The sequence below is a fragment of the Microtus ochrogaster genome, chromosome 2 (genome assembly GCF_000317375.1).
Source record: "Microtus ochrogaster isolate Prairie Vole_2 chromosome 2, MicOch1.0, whole genome shotgun sequence".
In the NCBI taxonomy this organism is placed as follows: Eukaryota; Metazoa; Chordata; class Mammalia; order Rodentia; family Cricetidae; genus Microtus; species Microtus ochrogaster.
The window spans coordinates 22510773-22529195 of NC_022010.1; the positions used below are offsets into that span (position 1 = coordinate 22510773).

General features: G+C 50.1%; 2 protein-coding genes and 1 non-coding gene across 5 annotated transcripts; 2 read left to right on the forward strand and 1 right to left on the reverse strand.

Moving 5' to 3' along the window:
• Positions 1-3900: 3900 nt before the first annotated feature.
• Dnajc30 (DnaJ heat shock protein family (Hsp40) member C30) lies at positions 3901-8673 on the reverse strand. 2 transcript variants are annotated; one of them, XM_026788485.1, is made up of 2 exons: positions 7777-8673; positions 3901-4221 (listed from the first exon to the last, which is right to left on the reverse strand). In XM_026788485.1, the coding sequence occupies exon 1, from the start codon at positions 8671-8673 to the stop codon at positions 8011-8013; it is 663 nt and encodes a 220-aa protein (XP_026644286.1). In that variant the 3' UTR covers positions 3901-4221; positions 7777-8010. The 2 variants fall into 2 exon arrangements, with proteins under 2 accessions (XP_026644286.1, XP_005344698.1); XM_005344641.3 differs by having other exon boundaries at positions 6982-8673.
• Positions 8674-8841: 168 nt separating this feature from the next.
• Bud23 (BUD23, rRNA methyltransferase and ribosome maturation factor) lies at positions 8842-18402 on the forward strand. 2 transcript variants are annotated; one of them, XM_026784906.1, is made up of 13 exons: positions 8842-8932; positions 9024-9061; positions 11417-11512; positions 11590-11672; positions 11887-11983; positions 13351-13447; positions 14236-14286; positions 14994-15079; positions 15498-15543; positions 15792-15850; positions 17985-18074; positions 18196-18279; positions 18330-18402. In XM_026784906.1, the coding sequence occupies exons 1-12, from the start codon at positions 8885-8887 to the stop codon at positions 18248-18250; spliced, it is 846 nt and encodes a 281-aa protein (XP_026640707.1). In that variant the 5' UTR covers positions 8842-8884; the 3' UTR covers positions 18251-18279; positions 18330-18402. The 2 variants fall into 2 exon arrangements, with proteins under 2 accessions (XP_026640707.1, XP_013206183.1); XM_013350729.2 differs by lacking the exon at positions 18330-18402 and having other exon boundaries at positions 18196-18324.
• On the forward strand, positions 17451-17582 carry LOC113458281. Its single transcript, XR_003378677.1, has one exon.
• Positions 18403-18423: the final 21 nt, after the last annotated feature.

The following is an 18423-nucleotide window of genomic DNA, read 5'->3' on the forward strand; positions in this document are numbered from 1 at the left end:
CTCGAACTCACAGAGATCCGCCTGCCTCTGCCTCCCGAGTGCTGGGATTAAAGGCGTGCGCCACCACCGCCCGGCCCCACATGGCACCTTTGAAGTATAAAAGATGAGAGGGAGGCTTGGGACTAAGATCCACAAGGAAAGTGAGCAAATGCAGGCATACAGTGTTCAGTCCATTTTAAGTGTGACCCCAGGGATAGAGCCAAAAATGGTGGGGTGAGAATTTGGGGACCAGGTAGGGGCTCTTAGTGTCTGTTTCTGGAGGCAGGGATCCCTGTAGATGTGTGAGAAGAGCTTAAGGATTTGATGATCTTTGGAACTTCACCCAACAGCTGGAGCACCTGGAGGGGGGGTGTCGAACCTTAGAGCCTTTTAAGCTCAGTCACCCCCAGAAGGGTGCAGGGGAAAGCACCCAACTGGAGAAACCCCATATGGTTATTCTCCCAGCCTCATTGCTGCTGGGGGCTGTGGGATACATGAACCCCAGGGTGCCTGGGGAACAACTTGGGAAGACCTCCCTTGACTTCCAGCTCAGCCTGAGAGCAGACTGGATGCTCACATCATACACGACGCCCCATCCCTGGACCAACATTCTGGGCAGTTTTATTTAAGAATTCAACCACAGACAGAACGAGGCAGGTGTGGTGGCCCACGCCTTTGATCTCAGCATTCAGGAGGCAGAGGCAGGAGACTCTCTGTGAATTCCCGCCAGCCAAGGCTACACAGTGAAACTTTGTTGCAAAAGAGTGAACTAGGGGAGAGCTAAGGTTAGGCATGGCTACCTCTTTTTCCATCACCAGGACTCTGAGGAGTAGCTTCTAGAAGGTGTCAGTGTCCAGGACTGGCCTCTTACCTAGGGCAGGTAAGACGTAGAGAAAGAGCCAGGTTGGGGATGTAACTCAGTTGATAGTGTGTCTCACGTGCCTGAAAGTCCTGAGTTCCATCCCCAGCACCGCATAAGCTAGGTATGGTAGTGCATGCCTGTAATGTAATACCAGTACTTGGGAGCTGGGGGCAGGAGGGTCAGAAATTCAAGGTCACCCATGGCTACAAAGGAAGTTTAAAACCAGTGTGAGCTAAACAAAACTCTGCTTCAAAAGCCTCAAAATTTAAACAAAACAAAAAATTCTGGTCAAGAGAGAGTATAGGAAGAGATAAATGTTACCATGGGAACCAGATGGGTCCTTCAAGTGACCTCCCAGTGAGGTGAGGTGTGGGTCACTCCTCACCCACTAATCCCAGTACTTGGGAAGCAGAGATAGAAATATCTCTATGAGGGCTGGAGAGATGGCTCAGCGGTTAAGAGCATTGCCTGCTCTTCCAAAGGTCCTGAGTTCAATTCCCAGCAACCACATGGTGGCTCACAACCATCTGTAAAGAGGTCTGGCGCCCTCCTCTGGCATGTGGGCATACATGGAGGCAGAATGTTGTATACATAATAAATAAATATTAAAAAAAGAAATATCTCTATGAGTTCAAGGCCAACCTAGTCTACGTAGTGAGTTCCAGGCCTGGCAGGACAACATGCTGAGACCGTTTAAAAACTAATACTCATATGTCCCTGACTAGCAGGTGCATGGACTAGCAGGTGCATGTATGTTCTGAAGATTTCAGCCATGCTTACTTTCAATATTCTGCCTCTGGGTTCTAGGGATGAACATACCCAGGAATGACCCTGGGATGACTCTCTGTGAGGGAGGAAAAACTAGAGTAGGCAGCAAAAAGTCTAGAAGGAAAGTCTCACCTGGGGGCCTGTAGGTCTGCCTCAACAGTAGAGCCCCTGATTGCCTAGAGTGTGTGATTCCTGGGGTTAATTAAATCCTGCTTCTACCTATTACAGACTCCTAGAATCTGCACTTAGCCCCGCAGCACACATCCATAACTCAGGAACGACTGCTTGGTTATCTGAAGAACTGGAAAATATTTTTTAAGTCACATTTATTTATTTAATTTGTAGGGGAGGCCACAAGTCATGAGATGCATTTTGAAGCCAGACAACAATTTATGGGAGTGGTCCTCTCCTTCCGCCATGTGGGTCTCAGGGATCACACTCAAGGTGTCAATCAGGTTGGCATCAGTGCTTTACCTACTGAACCAACTTGAAAAACCTTTCCTGGAGGGGCTGTAGAGATGGTTCAGAGGTTAAGCACACTGGCTGCCCTTCTAGAGTTCAATTCTTAGGTAATGGTGCCTTATTACCATTTATAATGAAATCTGGTGCCCTCTTCTGGCCTGCAGGCGTACATGCAGGCAGAACACTGTATACATAAAAAATAAATAAACTTTAAAAACCCTTATAGGGGACTTTTTTCTTTTTACAGGGGCAGACCATTGGGTTTGTAAACATAGTGTTTTGTTTTGTTGTGTTTTCAAGACAGGGTTTCTCTGTGTAGCCCTGGCTGTCCTGGAACTAGCCCTGTAGATCAGGCTGGCCTTGAACTCAGAGATCCACCTACCTCTGCTTCCCAAGAGCTGGGATTAAAGGAGTATGCCACTACCACTGTCTGGTATTGTTTTCTTTTGTTGTTGTTGTTTTGGGGGGCTTTCGAGTCAGGGTTTCTCTGTGTAACAGCTCTAACCATCCTGGAACTCACTCTGTAGACCAGGTTGACCTCGAACTCAAGAGATCTGCCTGCCTCTGCCTCCTGAGTGCTGGGATTAAAGGTGTGGGCCTCCACTACTTGGCCATCCTTTCTTTTTAGGGATTTATTTTATATAATTTTAAAACACAAACCCCAGCAGGCTGTGGGACTCTACCCAACTTTTGCCTCTTTCCCTCTGTTTATTATTATTATTATTAATGTTTGCCTCCGTGAGGGTATTGGATCTCCTGGAACTCAGTGTGACCTGCCATGTGTGTGCTGGGAATTGAACCCAGGTCCTTTTTTTTTTTTTTTTTTTTTTTGGTTTTTCAAGACAGGGTTTCTCTGTGGCTTTGGAGCCTGTCCTGGAACTAGCTCTTGTAGACCAGGCTGACCTTGAACTCACAGAGATCCGCCTACCTCTGCCTCCAGAATGCTGGGATTAAAGGCAGGCGCCACCACCACCCGGCTGAACCCAGGTCCTTTGGAAGAGTAGACAGTGCTCTCAACCACTGAGCCAGCTCTCCAGTCCCAGAACAAGAGTTTTTTGTTTGTTTTTCTCGAGACAGGAATTCTGCGTATAGTCCTGGCTATCCTCAAACTTCCAGAGATGCGCCTGCTGGGATTAAAGAGTGTGCCACCTCCACCCAGATGTTTAATAGTTTTTTGCATGTGTGGCTTTGTCTATTTGTGAATGCAGTACTCACAGAAACCAGAAGAGGGTGTTGGATCCCTTGGAGCTACAGGTGAGCCATCCAATACTGGTGTAGGGAATGGAACTTGGTCCTCTACAAGAGCAGTGCATACTCTTAACTACAGACCCATACTTCCAAGCCCTACATTCTATCCTGTCTTCATGTTTTGCTATTATGGTTTGAGACAGGGTCTGATTATGTAGCCCTGGCTGGCCTCAGATTCAGAGATGGGCCTGCTCCTGCCTCCTGAATGCTGGCATTAAAGGTTTATTCTACTGCATCTGGAGAAGACCTTGAACTTCTGATCCTTATTCCTCCACTTCTTGCATACTAGACATGCACCACCATTTCCATGGAGACCATGTTAGGGATGGAACCCAGAGTTTCCAGTGCGCTCCATTCCCGGTGCTTACTGTGGCTTTAACACAGAGAGGGGCACTATTCAACCACTCAGGGCTCTCAGCACCCTACCTACGTTGCAAATTTGATCTCAGAGCTAACCTACCTGGGGGTTAGCACCCGGTGAGGGACATGCTCCTTATGATGTCATCTACAAGCAGATGGGAATATGACCTCATCACAGGGAAGATGAACTGAAAGCAGTCAAAGTCTGAGATTAAGTAAATATCCTTTATTTATTTTGAGACAGGGCTTATGTAGCGTAGGCTAGCCTTAAATTCTCTGTGTCTTAGGATGACACTGAACTTCGGATCCTCTTGCCTTCGCCCAGTGCTGTGATTACAGGGGCCACCACCATGCTCGGTGCCAGTTGTGCTGCAGGCAGAAGCCAGGGCATACACTCTGCCGGCTGAGCCACATTCCCACTTTTCTCCATCCTCCCCACAGACAATGGCCGAGAGAGCCTCGTGACTTGTCAGCTGTTCTTTCTCTCCCTTCGTGGGGTCTGGTGACATCCCAGGAAGCACACAGGTTCAAGATACAGGACCCTGTTTCACAAAACGAGTGTTGGTGACCATTCTCCTGGTGCCGCGGGGATCTCCTGAGTCAGTGATGACCGAGAACAACTCCCCGGCCCAAAGCTACACATCTCTTTTAATAACAAGTACTTATTCAGTCTGCGTGAGGTATGTGGGTGCACATGCACACCCATGCACATGCCACTGCACTTATGTGGAAGTTAGAAGTTCTGGGGTCCCTTCTCTCCTTCTAACATGTAGGCCCCGGGACAGACAAGACAAACTCAACCTTCTGGGCCATTCATGGGTCTAGCCCCACTCCCTTTCCTCTTTTTGAAACAGGACCTCACTATGTAGCCCTAGCTGGCTTGAAACTCACTATGTCACCCCAGCTGGTCCACAAACTCGTGGGTCATCTTCCTGCTTCTCCAGCACTGGGAATACATGTGTCCACCACCACATCCAGCTTCTACCCTTTTTTGAGACAGGGTCTCACTACATAGCCTAGGCTGGCCTTAAACGGAGACCTGTCTCCCTTCAGCCTGCCACATGCTGGGAATATATACATGCTATCACATCCTATCCTTACTAATACTGGAGTCAAGATGGAGGCCAAAGATGCACCATGTGAATTCAGAAGGAAGGAATCAGTTGTGTGAACACTGTGGTCACTAGGAGGGCATTTGGCCCAGTTTGCCCATTTTCGCTGTCTAAAAGACAATCAGCTAGCTACACGGACCTTTGTTTCCTATCTTCTTGACTGGGCCCACATGCTTCAGCCCCATGCTGTACTTGCCCCCTTCAACCACGCCCCCCATTGCCAGACTGGGCAAGAGCCACAGAGGCAGGGGTAATGGCCACTGCCAAGTTTACCCTCTTGCTAGGGCATCCGGGAAGTAGGGAAAGGGAAAACTCACTACAGTCCTGGGAGGAGGAAGCCACCATGTGGTAGTCCTTCAGAAAGCCTCCTATACCCCTGTGGGTGTGTGGCGCATGCCAGAAATCCTAGCACTCAGGAGACTGAGGCAGAGGATGGAAAGTTCTAGGCCTGTCCATGACTTGAAAAAATGCTGAGATTATGGCACCATCCAGCCTGGTTTATAGGATACTGGATGTGGAACCCACAGACCTGTGCATCAACTGAGCCACATCCTGAGCTCTGCTGTGGATCTCTACTTTCTTGGCTTTGCACACGGCCCCAGTGTGTCCCTGCACTCAGGATGTCCTAACCCATTCCCAGTCTGAGTCAGACGTAAGGGGACCACAGGACTACTGTAGCTCTGACCACAAGTTACTACTAACTGCTTGGTATAAGAAAACCAAAACCCAGAAAATTAACGGGGTCATGATGGTACACACCTGTGCACTTCTGTACTTCTGAGTGTGCCAGCACTCAGAAGGTGAAGGCAGAAAGCTGGGTGTGGTGGTGCACGCCTTTATCCCAGCATTCAAGGAGGCAGAAGCAGGCAGCTGTCTCTGAGTTTGAGGCCAGCCTGGTCCGCAGAGCAAAGTGAGTTCCAGGACAGCTAGGGTTACACAGGAAAACCCTGTATCAAAAACAAAACAAAAACAAAGGGTCAAGAGTTCATGATCAGGCACAAAGAGAGTTCATGATCAGCCTGGGTTACTAGAGACTACCTCAAAAAACAAAACAACAAAAATTTTCCCAAATTTAAATGAGCCGGGCGGTGGTGGCGCACGCCTGTAATCCCAGCACTCGGGAGGCAGAGGCAGGCGGATCTCTGTGAGTTCGAGACCAGCCTGGTCTACAAGAGCGAGTTCCAGGACAGGCTCCAAAGCCACAGAGAAACCCTGTCTCGAAAAATCAAAAAAAAACAAAAAAAAAAAAACAACCAAATCTAAATGACAAGTCTCCCCCCAAAAAAACTCATTACAGGGCTGGAGAAATGGCTCAGCAGTTAAGAACACTGACTCTTTCTTCTTCCAGAGGTCCTGAGTTCAATTCCCAGCAACCATGTGAGATCTAGTGCCCTCTTCTGGGGTGCAGGTACACATGCAAGCAGAATACTGCATATATAATAAGTAAATGAATAAATCTTAAAAAAAAACTCATTACAATTCTTGGTCAGCAGCATATAAGGAACCTATTTTTCAACTTTTTTTATCTTTTTTCTTTCTTGAGACAGGGTCTTATGCTGTGGGACAATGCTCTTGTACACTGTAAAAATTTGTCACTTGTATTAGTTTAATAAAACACTTATTGGTCAGTAGTTAGGCAGGAAGTATAGGTGGGGTGACCAGACTAAGAGAATTCTGGGAAGAGGAAAGGCAGAGAGTCAGTCACCAGCCAGATGCAGAGGAAGCAAGATGAGAATGCCTTACTGAGAAAAGGTACCAAGCCACGTGGCTAAACATAGATAAGAATTATGGGTTAATTTAAGCTGTAAAAGCCAGTTAGTAATAAGCCTGAGCAATAGGCCAAACAGTTTATAATTAATATAAGTCTCCGTGTGTTTCTTTGGGACTGAACAACTGCAGAAACAGGTGGGACAGAAATTTCTGTCTACAAATGGCACCCAACATGGGACTCAAACCCACAACCCTGAGATTAAGAGTCTCAGTCTCACTACGTAGCTCTGATTAAAAATGTGACTCAGCATGCCTGTCTTATCATCTTTATTAAAGACAAGCCTTGCTATGTAACTGGTCACAATCCTCCAGCCTCAGCTTCCTCTGTGGATTAGAGGCCTGTACTACAATCTGGACTTCAACTCCATCTTAATTAGTGAGCTTCTTGCTGCTTCTACTCCAGGACCCAAAATTACTCACATAATCCAAGAGCCTGTTAGAAAGATTTGACTCGTGGCACCTCTGATCAGCACTGCAGAAGCATGGGCCACACTCAAGCACTAAGTCTTGTCACAGTCAGCAGACTGCTCAGTTAGCAATCAAGTGGCTAGGAAAAGGCAGACCAAGGACAGGAACACTGTCCCAAGAACTTGGCCTAAGTGGTATCACCCTACTTCACTACCGTGAGTAGAATACGTAATAGTGACAGATCTCAGGAGAGCAAATTATTCACACCCACAGGGCACCTTCCCCAAGGTCACACCCTAGATAAGTAGGAACACTGGAACACATTCCTCTTACTCAAGGGCTTGGCTTCCTTGTTTCCCCGTGAGAGAGGTGGTGTGGAACAGACCTAAGAAAATGGCAATCTTTCACTAACTTTTTTCTTGGAGGGAAAAGGGGTCACAGGACAACAGCAATGCTGGGAACCAAACCCAGTGCCTGCTGCATGCTAGCATATTCTCTCACTGAGCTACATCCCCAGCATCTGCGGGATGGTTGATCAAGTCTCACCTGTGGCTCGGGGTAACACAGAAAGACAAGTTTCAGGCAAGCCCCAAGAATTAATCTTTTTGACAGAGGACAAAAAGATTGGCACGGTTCAAGGGTTACAGAGGAAGTGCTGCCCCATGGTATAAACATGAGGTAAGGAACCAGACAAGGCTTGCTAAGGGCTTCCGGATAAAACCAGAGCACTTGTTCTGGGAGTTGACATGTGGAAGGTAACTTCTAGAAACAAGCAGGCACCCAGGGGCGGCTCTGGAAAGCACGTACATTCACGGTTTTCGGTTATCTTTCTCCTGGGACCTCTTTCTTGGCCATGGAAGAGCTTTTTTTTTTTTTCTGGACTATAGGAGAAGGCTGTGTTGATCACCAGCCAGGCTGGGAAGGTGCTAGGAGAGTCAAGGGAACGCCACCAGAGGTAGTCAATTCATTCCAAGACCAATAGTTCAAAGGTCAAGAAAGGCAAGTTTCTTGGGCTGGTTCCCCTTCCCTCCGTTTCTCCGATTAAATACGAAAGCCGATGAAGACGAAGATGAGGAAAAGGAGGACAATGAAAGTGGCATCTCGGGTATCATCCCAGCGTAGCCCCTTATTGGCCTGGTCCTGCTGCTTTTTGCGAAGGGCCTCCCTCCGGGCGCGCAGACGCCGCTCTCTTTCTAGCTGTTCTCCATAGTGTGCCTGGTAGAAGGCGTCAAAGTCGAACATAGTGCGACGGTCGCCGGGAAAGGCCTGAGAGCCAGAGTGAGCCCGAGGGGCATGGGGAGAAGGGCGAGGAGGAGGAGGGGGGTCGTCCGGGGGTGCCCTAGAGGGCCTGACACCGGGTCCGCGCAGGTCCTGGTCGCTGAGCAGACCTCGGTCATACTTGCGACGGAGGATGGTGCTGCCCAGGACTCGATAAGCTTCGGCGATGCGCGTGAAGCGCTCGGCGGCCTCGGAGCTCCCGGGATTGCGATCAGGATGGTAGAGGAAGCTCTGCCGGTAGTACGCCGCTTTGATCTGCGCCTGCGTGGCCGAGGAGGGGACGCCCAGCATCTCGTAGAGGGCAGTGCGGGAGTAAGGCCTCCCTCGCGAGCACCAGCCCGCGGCCGAATTTTGTGGCAACCCCCGAGCCTGCCACAGCCTCCATAGCGGTGACAGCGGCCAGCCCAGGCAGCGCGCGGCCGCCATGTTGTGGCGAGGACTGGGCGGCGCCCAGCCGGCCAATGGGAACCGCGAATCGTGAGCGGCGCCTCCGGCTTGTAGCCAATCAAATAAAAAGATAGGCGGGGAACGTTTAGAGCGTGAGCTCTACGTGGTGGTGGGGGGGTAGTCGCAGAGTTGATGACGTCAAACACTGCATCGAGGTTTGCCGGCACCAGCGTGCTGCGGTACCCTAGAGATGGCGTCTCGTAGCCGGAGACCCGAGCACAGCGGACCGCCAGAGCTGGTGAGAACCTTGTCAGGACTTGGTCTTCTTCTAGCATGTCTGTTTTTGGGTTCTTCCCCTCATATCCCATGTGTCTTTCTCTTCCCAACAGTTTTATGACCAAAATGAAGCCCGGAAATACGTTCGCAAGTGAGGAGAACAAGGCTGTTGAATGGCATCGGGGGTCGGGATCGGCAAGTCACCCTCATTATGGGTGTCGCTTGGAAAGCATCTAGAATTTGGGAGTGGGGGAGATGAGGGACCTGAGTAAATGCAATTCTGCCACCGGTAAAGTGAATTTTAAACCGTCGAACTCTTGGAGGGATCTTGATACTTTGGTTCCAGTGTGGATGTTTTCGTCTCTAGTTTACACTAGGTCGTTTGACAATGTGTGGTTATTTATTTGTTTGGGTTTTTTTTTGGCTTTTTCGAGACAGGGTTTCTCTAGCTTTGGAGCCTGCCCTGGAGCTAGCTCTTGTAGACCAGGCTTGCTTTGAACTCAACAGAGATTCACCCGACTCTGCTGTGATTGAAGGCGTGAGCCACCACCGCCCGGCAGACAATGTGTTTTAAACACGTGGTAAAGTAGGCATAGTTAGAGGATATCTGTAGGATACTGTCATATTGTCTGTGTGCTCTGTCACTGAGCCACACCCTCAGCCCCTCACTTGGGGATTCTAGGCAGAAGTTTTACCATTGAGCCACACCCCAGAAAGGAATGAATACTACTAGGAGGGAGGACATACTCATTATGGGTTCCTTGTGATTCTTATTTAAATGCATGATTGCACTAAATTGTCATGGCAGCCATTGACAGAAACATCGTCTGAATACTCTACAGGATAGTTTATTTGGTTTTGTTTGTTTGAAACATGGTCTCCCCTATCCCAGGGTATTCTTGAACTTCCTGTGTATCAGAGGTGACTGAATTCCTGACCCTACTGTCTCCACCTTCCAAGTGTGGAAATTGCAGACATGGTCCAGCATGTGTGGCTCTATGGGAACTATTGTGTGTGATTATTTACCTTTATTTTTGACAGACCAGATGTAGGACTATTCTGTTCAATATGGCAGCCAGTAGCTAGCTAGTAAAATTCTTTAACTCTGAATGACAATGTGGAGAAGTAAAAAAAAAGACACAACTCACATTTTTTTGCTGATTCCATATTGAAATAACTCTTTGAGTATATAAAGCATACATAACATAATTACAATAGGTTATTTGTTCTATTTTTGTTAGTTGTTTTTTTTTTTTTTTGAGATATGTTCACATCAGGTGACCCAGATTGGCCTCACTTGAAGTGACCCTCCTGCTTCAGCCTTCTGCATGCTGAGATTATAGGCATGTACAATCATGTCCTGTTCTTCTGTTTACTGTTTCTCTCCCTCCCCCACCTTCCTTTTGAGACAGAGTCGCACTGTGTATCCCTGACTGCCCTTGAACTCACAGAGGTGTGCTTGCTCAGGTTCTGGTTCAGCGGAGGTGTGCATCACCACACCTGGTTTTTGTTTTCAGGTAGTGGGGGTAGGATGTGTGGTCCGGCACACACTTTTTACTACCGAGGCGAATCATTTTGTTTTTTGGAGGTACAGGGCTTTGAATTTAGGGCCTCTTGTGAGTTGACAAGTGCTCCACCCCCAAGACACATGTCACACATGCCTAACACTTGTGCATTGTTGGTCCGTGCAGACGGGAGTAGATATGGCAGATGACTCTCGGAGAGAACGCATCCCTAGGGAATGAGCATCCAAGCCAGCACAGGTGTAGAGAGTCATTGACTGCTCCTCTGCTGAGTGACTTGCTCTACTTCTGTCAGCCTTGCAGCTGGTGCACTTAACAATCTGTACACGATAAAATGATATACTACTGTATCAAATGGACTTTTGGGCTTACTTTGTTGATGCTGTTTTGAGGCAAGTCTTGCCCAGATTGAACTTAAACTCTTAGTCTCATGCCGGCCTTTTGAGTGGTGGGATTTTGTGGGAACATCCATGCCCATCATGGGGCTACGTTCAATAACTGCATTTGAGTTGTTGATTTCCGGTGAGAATTGTAGGTTTAAAATGTTGGGCAAGGGCTGGTGAGATAGCTCAGGGGTTACTAACCAAGCTTCATGATTCAGTTTGATCCCTAGAACCTCCATGTTGGAAGAAGAGAACCAAATTGAGCAAGGTGGCTTCTGACCTCCACATGCATGAAGACACACACACTAAATGAAATAAATTTTTTTGTTGTTGTTTTGTTATTTGAGATAGGGTTTCTCTGTGTAGCCCTGACTGTCCTGGAACTAGCTTTTGTAGACCAGGCTGGCCTTGAACTCAGAGATCTGCTTGCCTCTGCCTCCCGAGTCCTGGTATTAAAGGTGTGTGCCACCACTGCCAGGCAAATAAAAAAATTTTTAAAGTGAGGAGAAAGTATCTCTAGTTGATTGTTTTTTTTAAATTCTCCTAACTCTTTTGATCTAAGGGAAACTCTAACTACTCCTATGTTTTTCTGCTTCCCAGCTCACGGATGATTGACATCCAGACCAGGATGACTGAGAGGGCCCTGGAGCTCCTCTGTCTGCCAGAGGGTCAGCCTTCTTATCTGTTGGACATTGGGTGAGGTCTCATTGCCTGGGTGGGGTGGAAGGGCTTTACTATTCAGCTCTGTGACCCCTGTCGGTTGTTTCCTACAGCTGCGGTACTGGACTGAGTGGAGACTATATCTCAGAGGAGGGGCACTATTGGGTGGGCATTGACATCAGCTCTGCCATGTTGGGTAAGTTTGCTCTGTTTGTACCAACGTGGCTCTCCTCTTGAGTATGGAACAGCTAAATTGGATTTCTGGTTGAGATCAGGTCTTGCCGTATAGCCCAGACCAGTTCCCAACATGGGATGCTCCTGTCTCAGCCTCCCTGTTGCTGAGATCACAGGCCCGCCCACCACACCTGTCTGCAGCAGCAGTACCCATACTTTTCCTTCTTCCCGTGTAGATGCTGCCTTGGACCGAGACACAGAGGGAGACCTGCTGCTAGGGGACATGGGCCAAGGAGTCCCTTTCCGACCAGGTTCTTTTGATGGCTGCATCAGGTGAGGGTCTTCACTTCCTACTTGTAATTTCGTACACCAGTGTTTCCTAAACACAGCTGCATAGCAGGCATATGTGATATTTAAAGTTTTACATGTTCTGGGCCTGTGAGCTGGCTCTGATTACAGGTGCTTGTTACCAGGCCTGACAAATCTGTTTGGTACAGAAAACACATGGTGGAGAGAAAAAAAGGTTCTTGAAGATTATTCTCTCTCTTCTGTGCTTCAGCCAGGATGCATGTGCAGTAAATGTAATTAAACAAATGTACATCTTCTAAGATTCTGAGATTTATAAGGTCAAAGGCTGCGAAAAAATTGTTGTGTGTATGTGGGAACAAGCAGGTGGAGGCAAGGGAGCATCCTTAGGTACCAGTCGTCAGACTCTGCCTTTTGTTTCAAACAAGCCCTCTTTGGGGACCATTGTCACACAGACCAGATTAGCTGCCCAGTGAGCTTCCAGCATCTGCCTGGCTCTGCTTCTGATTCCCCCACTGCTGGGATTATAAACACACTGACCTATAATTAATTATTTTCCCAGGCGGTGGTGGCGTATCCCTTTAATCCCAGCACTTTGGAGGCAGAGGCAGGTGGATCTCTGAGTTCAAGGCCAAACTGGTCTACAGAGTGAGTTCCAGGGTGTCCAGGACTACATATAGAGAGAGACCCTGTCTTGAAAAACTAAAGTTTTTAAAAATTTATTTTTTGGGCATGTTGACGTGTGTGTGTGTGTGTGTGTGTGTGTGTGTGTGTGTGTGTGTTTTACATGCGTGCCTTGTCCCTGGCTAGAGGACAGTGTTCAGTTCCCTGGAACTGGAGATGGCTGTGAGCTGCTGTGTGGGTGCTGGGAACTGACAAGCAGTGAGTGCTCCTAACTGCTGAGCCATCTCTCCAGCCCCTTTAATAACGAGCTTTGGAGCATTAAAATTGCTGTTAAAAATATGAAATGTCGCTGCCCATGTTGTCATCCCAGCAGTGAGGAGGTGTGGGCCAGAGTGAGATCGAGATCAGGGGACAGGTGGGGGAGGGTACGAGCCTTGGTAGCTGCAGCAGAACACGGAAAAGGCAGATGAACGGCTGGGGGTAAGTGCTTGCTGTCCAGTGGGTTTCCTCTGATGGTCGGCGGAGAGTGGAGGGGTAGGTGGGCAGTAATGGCCTGGGCTCCTGGACGTACACACAGACGTTGGTTGAGAGAGTGTTTTCCTGGAATAACTGAAGGAAGTGAGTGCTGCCCCAGTTGGTTCTGTGTTGCAAGGAAGTGACCAAGAGTGGACTGGCCTGCAGGACAGGAACCATGTGCAGCAGAGTATGGTGGATAATGGCAGATTCCTCAGGAGTCACTGGCCCTCCTGACTGGGTCCCTTCCTTTTCAGCATCTCAGCTGTTCAGTGGCTCTGCAATGCAAACAAGAAGTCAGACGTCCCTGCCAGGCGACTCTACCGCTTCTTCTCTTCTCTGTACTCTGCCCTCGTGAGTATAGCTCCCCTCCTCCTGGTTCTGTCTGTCTATCATTCTCCTGCCTCGGAAGTTCAAGGATGAAGTTGAGATCATGATGGGAAAGCTGTTGAGAAAGGACATGTAGCCTGTCAAGACTCAGTTGGGCATAGTGGTATAGACCTGGAATCCTAACACTTGGAGGCAGAGACTGGAGAGTTGGGAGCTCAAGACCAGCCTTGGCTACATAGGAAATTCAAAGTCAGCCAGAGATGTCTCAAAAATGCAAAAGGAAAAAGGGTCCAAGTGCAAAGGGCGGACATCTGACTAAACCCAGGAGCATCGCAGTCAACATCTGAGGCAGTTGAGCGAGGGCAGTGATGTCATGTCCAGCACACAGAGTGCCCATGTCCTCTGCACTTCCCTGCACTGTCACCTTTTTTAATTAAAAAAAAAAATTTCATGGCAGGTGTTGTGGTGCCACCTTCAATCCCAACACTTACTGCGTAATTCTTGTTTCTTGTCCTTTTTCTTTTGAGACGGACTTACTGTGTAAACTATGCTGGGCGTGAGCAAGTAGTGATCTTCCTGCCTCTGCCTCCCAAAGGCTTAGGTTACAGGCACGTGCTATGTTTTCCTTTGTCACTTGCCACAGCTGTAAGTTAAGTGCCTGCCTTACCAGCGAGTGCCCCATTCAGGAGTTGTGTTCATGATGGTGTTCTGAGCCTTGTGACGGGAGCTCTGTAAATGTTTAGTAAGTGAAGTGCACTGTGGCCATCATCCCACAAGCGCTTACACGGTCATGACATTTCTGCTGCTCACAGGTCCGTGGGGCCCGAGCTGTTCTGCAGCTGTACCCTGAGAACTCGGAGCAGGTGAGCCGCTATCTAGATCTGACGGGAGCGGGGTGTGGACCAGCCTTCTCCATTCAACTGCCTTCTTGCCATGGTAGAACAAGGAACTCTGGCGGCCTGGTGGAAAAGAGGGAAGGAGCACCCTAGTGTTGGCACAGTGACCCCAGATGGCTCCCTGAGAGGGGGTGTGGCCGTAGGGGAGGCTGGTGCGTTGTTGATAGATGAGATGGTGGGAGGCTGGGGATGTGGCTTAGTAGCGAGCACTCATTTAGTATCCATGAGGACCTGGCCTCCATCCCCAGCAGAGAGAGAGAAAAATGGAAACAGATAAGTCGGTGTCCCAGAATGTGCTGTGATACAACGCATCTCCGTATACATGGCTAGAGGACCTCAGCAGTTCTGCCTTCTGTGGCAGGAGTTAGGGCTTAGAATGACAGTGAGCTGCAGGTCCCTGACATGTAACAGCCGAGTCTGGTTCCCTGAGGGTGGGGAGATGGGTCCCTGGACCAGAACATGGGAACAAGCAGAACTGCTTTGTGCTGACACTCTCCTCAGGGTGGGGCTACGGAGACTGGTTACGGCCCCCACTTTATGCTTTGGTGGCTTTGGAGGCCTCTGAATCAGAAAGGCCTAGCTAGACCGTGCTTTAGATTCTGACCAATGAGGGCTGGGGACCTCTGTCTGTTCCTCCCACCCCTCCATCTGCTCCCTGGCCCCTCTCTCCTCAGCTGGAGCTGATCACAACCCAGGCCACGAGGGCAGGCTTCACCGGCGGCGTGGTGGTGGACTTCCCCAACAGTGCCAAAGCAAAGAAGTAAGTGGCAGGGGCAGCGGCATAGCTGGTGAAGTGCTTGCTGCGCAAGCATGAGGGCCTGAGCTCCCATTTCCAGCACCTGTGTAAAAGGCTGGGCGTGGTGTCCTTGCTCGTAATTCCAACGAGGCACTGGGGAGACGGAGACAGGCAGATTCTTGGATGGTGAGCTCTAGTACAGTGAGAGACGCTGTCAAACATGAGGTGGAGAGTGTCTTGGGGAGTGACAGTTGAGCTTGACCTCGGTATACACGTACACAGTGAGTGCTGGGCCGAGTGCTATCTACACAGCTGGGGCCCTTGCAGGCTACTGAGTAAACAAAGGGATGCTGGGTAGGAGGACAGGGCACAGAAGATGCAAGGCTTGTCTCTTCTGCTCGGCCTTGTGAGCCAGGCTTCACGTTGCTCTGCCTTGTTTCAGGTTCTACCTCTGTCTTTTTTCTGGGCCTTCCACCTCCCTGCCAAAGGTAAGGGTCTTGGGCTCCCAGGCTGCCTTCTACTCACAGCGCAAGAGCATGCTGGGAGGGCTTCGGTGGTCAGGGTTCCCCAATCCCTTGCACAGAGCTCAACTGAGACCTCTGCAGGTCCTGGGACGGACCACCAACCCCTGTAGCCTGACTTTTAGGCCTGCTAGGGTTACTCAGGCCTGAATGCACACGTGTCTTGTGTTGCGGCAGAGAGCGCCAGGGCGACTCAGAAGCTTTGTCTCCTACAGGGGCTGACTGAAAGTCAGGATGCAGACCAGGCCACCGAGTCCGCCTTCACCAGTGAAAGGTAAGGTGTGAGGGGCCTACGTGCGGGACCCAGGTAAGGGCTCGGGCATTTTCCTCTGCTTTCACCTGAGTCGGGTTAGACCAGCTACAGTGCCAAAGTGATGTCACAACCAGATGTGCCTCCTCCTCAGGCTGGGTACTGGGGCAGCCACAGTGCCTTAGCTCCCTTCACACACTTGGCAGGGCATTCCTGTGACGTTCCCCCGCTTCTCGGCCTCCCCCAGCCACTTTAGCTACAGCCTGGACCCCAGGCTTCCCTGGCTCCTGCATCCTCGGCTCTACCCTCTAGAGTCTTCCTATCCACACACAGCTCACAGTTGGGAACAGATGCCCAGCCATTCAACACAGCCCAGCTAACATAGAGCACACACATGTCACCATCCAACACCAGCGTGAGGGCAAGGGACCCTAGGTGCTGGAGGAGTTGGATGCCTGGTACTTCCTCAGCAAAGCCAAGTAGAAACATCTAGAAGAGTCTCAATGGGGAACGAGCAGGGGAGCTAAGAGGAGTGGGCAAGGATCAGGGGCCAGGCTTACGCACAAGTTCCTGCTCTCAGCCAGTTCACCTGCTGTTTGTTTCTGTCACTATGAGAAGCAGGTTTCCACATGGCGTCACTTCCCTGGCCATCACTCCTGGCCCCCGTGCTCACTTGCCCTTTCACCCACCTCGATGGCTTTCTCTTGCCTTTCTTTAGTGGCTTGCATCTTGTTCCTGCAGCAGGCTCCCTTGGAGCAGCCCTCAAATCATGACACGGAGGCTTATTGGTTCTGAGTGCTTGGCCTTCCCTTAGGCTTGTTTCTAGGTAGCTTCTTTAATTTAACCCGTTTCTGTTGATCTGTGTGCTGCCCCAAAGCTTGCTTACCTCATCTACACACTGTCCATCCTGCTTTCCTGCTTCCTCTGTGGCTGGCTGACCCCTGGCTGACCAGGCCCCCTTTTCTCTCTGCTTGCCAGCCCTGCCTAGCCCTTCTCTGCCTAGCTATTCGCCAATCAGCTTTTTATTAGACCAATCAGGTGCCTTAGGCAGGCAAAGTGAAACAGCAACACATCTTTATATAGTTAAACAAATGCAGCAGGAACAGATGTAACACATCTTAGTAAAACAAATATTATGCAACACAAACATAACACACACAAATATAACACATCCTTACTGAAAACAATATTCTGTTCCACAGCATGCTCCCGTCTGCACTGCCCTCGCAGTGTTCTGTGTGTTCCGTGGGTTCCGTATGACCTTTGGATCCCCTGCATTTGTAGTACCCTCTGACTGCACCTGGCCCCTGACTTCCAGGAGCAACATGGATGCTCCCCCTTTCCTTCCGTGGCTCCCTTTTGGCTTCGTGTGACCTGCCCCTCTTTCCTGGTGGCGTGGGTCGCTGCACATAGCCCAGCCCCTGCTACAAATGCTGAGTAACTCTTGGAGCTCTGCTCTGCCTCTGCTAGAGGAAGGTTTGACATGGCTCCTGTCTGCACCAAGGAGCCACAGACCATACTGAAGCAGCCGGCAGCTCTCCCTCAAGCTAGGCTGAATCACTTCGTCCCGGCAGCCAATGGGATTGTGGCTATGGGTGGGTGTGCAGACTCCCTTTCTTCCGTGGGCCTTTTGTCCATTGGGCTGTGGGGAACACATTCCTCCTCAGCCAGGGCTGGAGGCCAAGATGATCTGTGAGAGGCTTCGTTGTCAGGACTGCCATGAGCGGGCAGCCTTGTTTTCCGGCCTCAGACATTGACAGAAGCTAGGGTTAGGGTGGGGTGGGGGGTGAGGTTGAATGACACTGGCTTCTGCTAGGCACACTGAGCCCCAACCCAGACAGGGACCTTAAGTGGCAGCATTGGACTGTGCAGGTTCCATGGCTTTCCTTGGACACACCAGGTTACTTTTTTTTTTTTTTGAGTTCCTCCTTTCTGGAGTCACCTTATAGATAAGGTGTGTTCCAGACACAAGGCCATCTGCCTAATGATACTTTGTAGGGACAGGGACTTTGCCCCACAGCTCTGCTAAACCAGAGGTTCTGTTCCTGTTACCGAGGTGTCCAGAGTGGAGGTGATAGATGGGAAGAGGGGGCTTCAGAGCTAACACTCCCCCTCCCTGTGACAGCTTAGGCACCCTCTCACTTCTGTCTCTGCCTAGGGCTCCACACAAGAAGGCACGGCGGGACCTGGTGAAGAAGAGCCGCGAGTGGGTCCTAGAGAAGAAGGAGCGGCGCAGGCGCCAGGGCAAGTGAGTACCAGCTGGGGGTGGGCGGCAGGCAGGGAGGGGGAGGCCGTGCCCACCAAGACGTAATCTGTGTTTGTGGTCACAGAGCTCTTCCTTCTCCTGAGTCTGTTCTGTCTGTCTGCAGGGAGGTCAGACCTGACACCCAGTACACAGGCCGCAAGCGCAAGCCCCGTTTCTGAGGGCGCTTCATCTAATCAAGGGGAGTCTGGCCACCCACACCTGCATCCAGTCCTGCATCCAGTCCTACAGGCGACCCAGGCCACCCACACCTGCATCCAGTCCTGCAGGCGGCCCTGGCCACCCACACCTGCATCCAGTCCTGCAGGCGGCCCTGGCCACCCACACCTGCATC

What these genes read in the sequence shown, in the direction of transcription:
- Dnajc30 (XM_026788485.1), bottom strand. Translation starts at nt 8,673, where the DNA reads ATGGCGGCCGCGCGCTGCCTGGGCTGGCCGCTGTCACCGCTATGGAGG.
- Bud23 (XM_026784906.1), top strand. Translation starts at nt 8,885, where the DNA reads ATGGCGTCTCGTAGCCGGAGACCCGAGCACAGCGGACCGCCAGAGCTG. An exon ending in ACCCTGAGAACTCGGAGCAG is followed by an intron (nt 14,287 to 14,993) that starts GTGAGCCGCTAT and finishes CTCTCTCCTCAG; the next exon opens with CTGGAGCTGATCACAACCCA. An exon ending in CTTCCACCTCCCTGCCAAAG is followed by an intron (nt 15,544 to 15,791) that starts GTAAGGGTCTTG and finishes TGTCTCCTACAG; the next exon opens with GGGCTGACTGAAAGTCAGGA.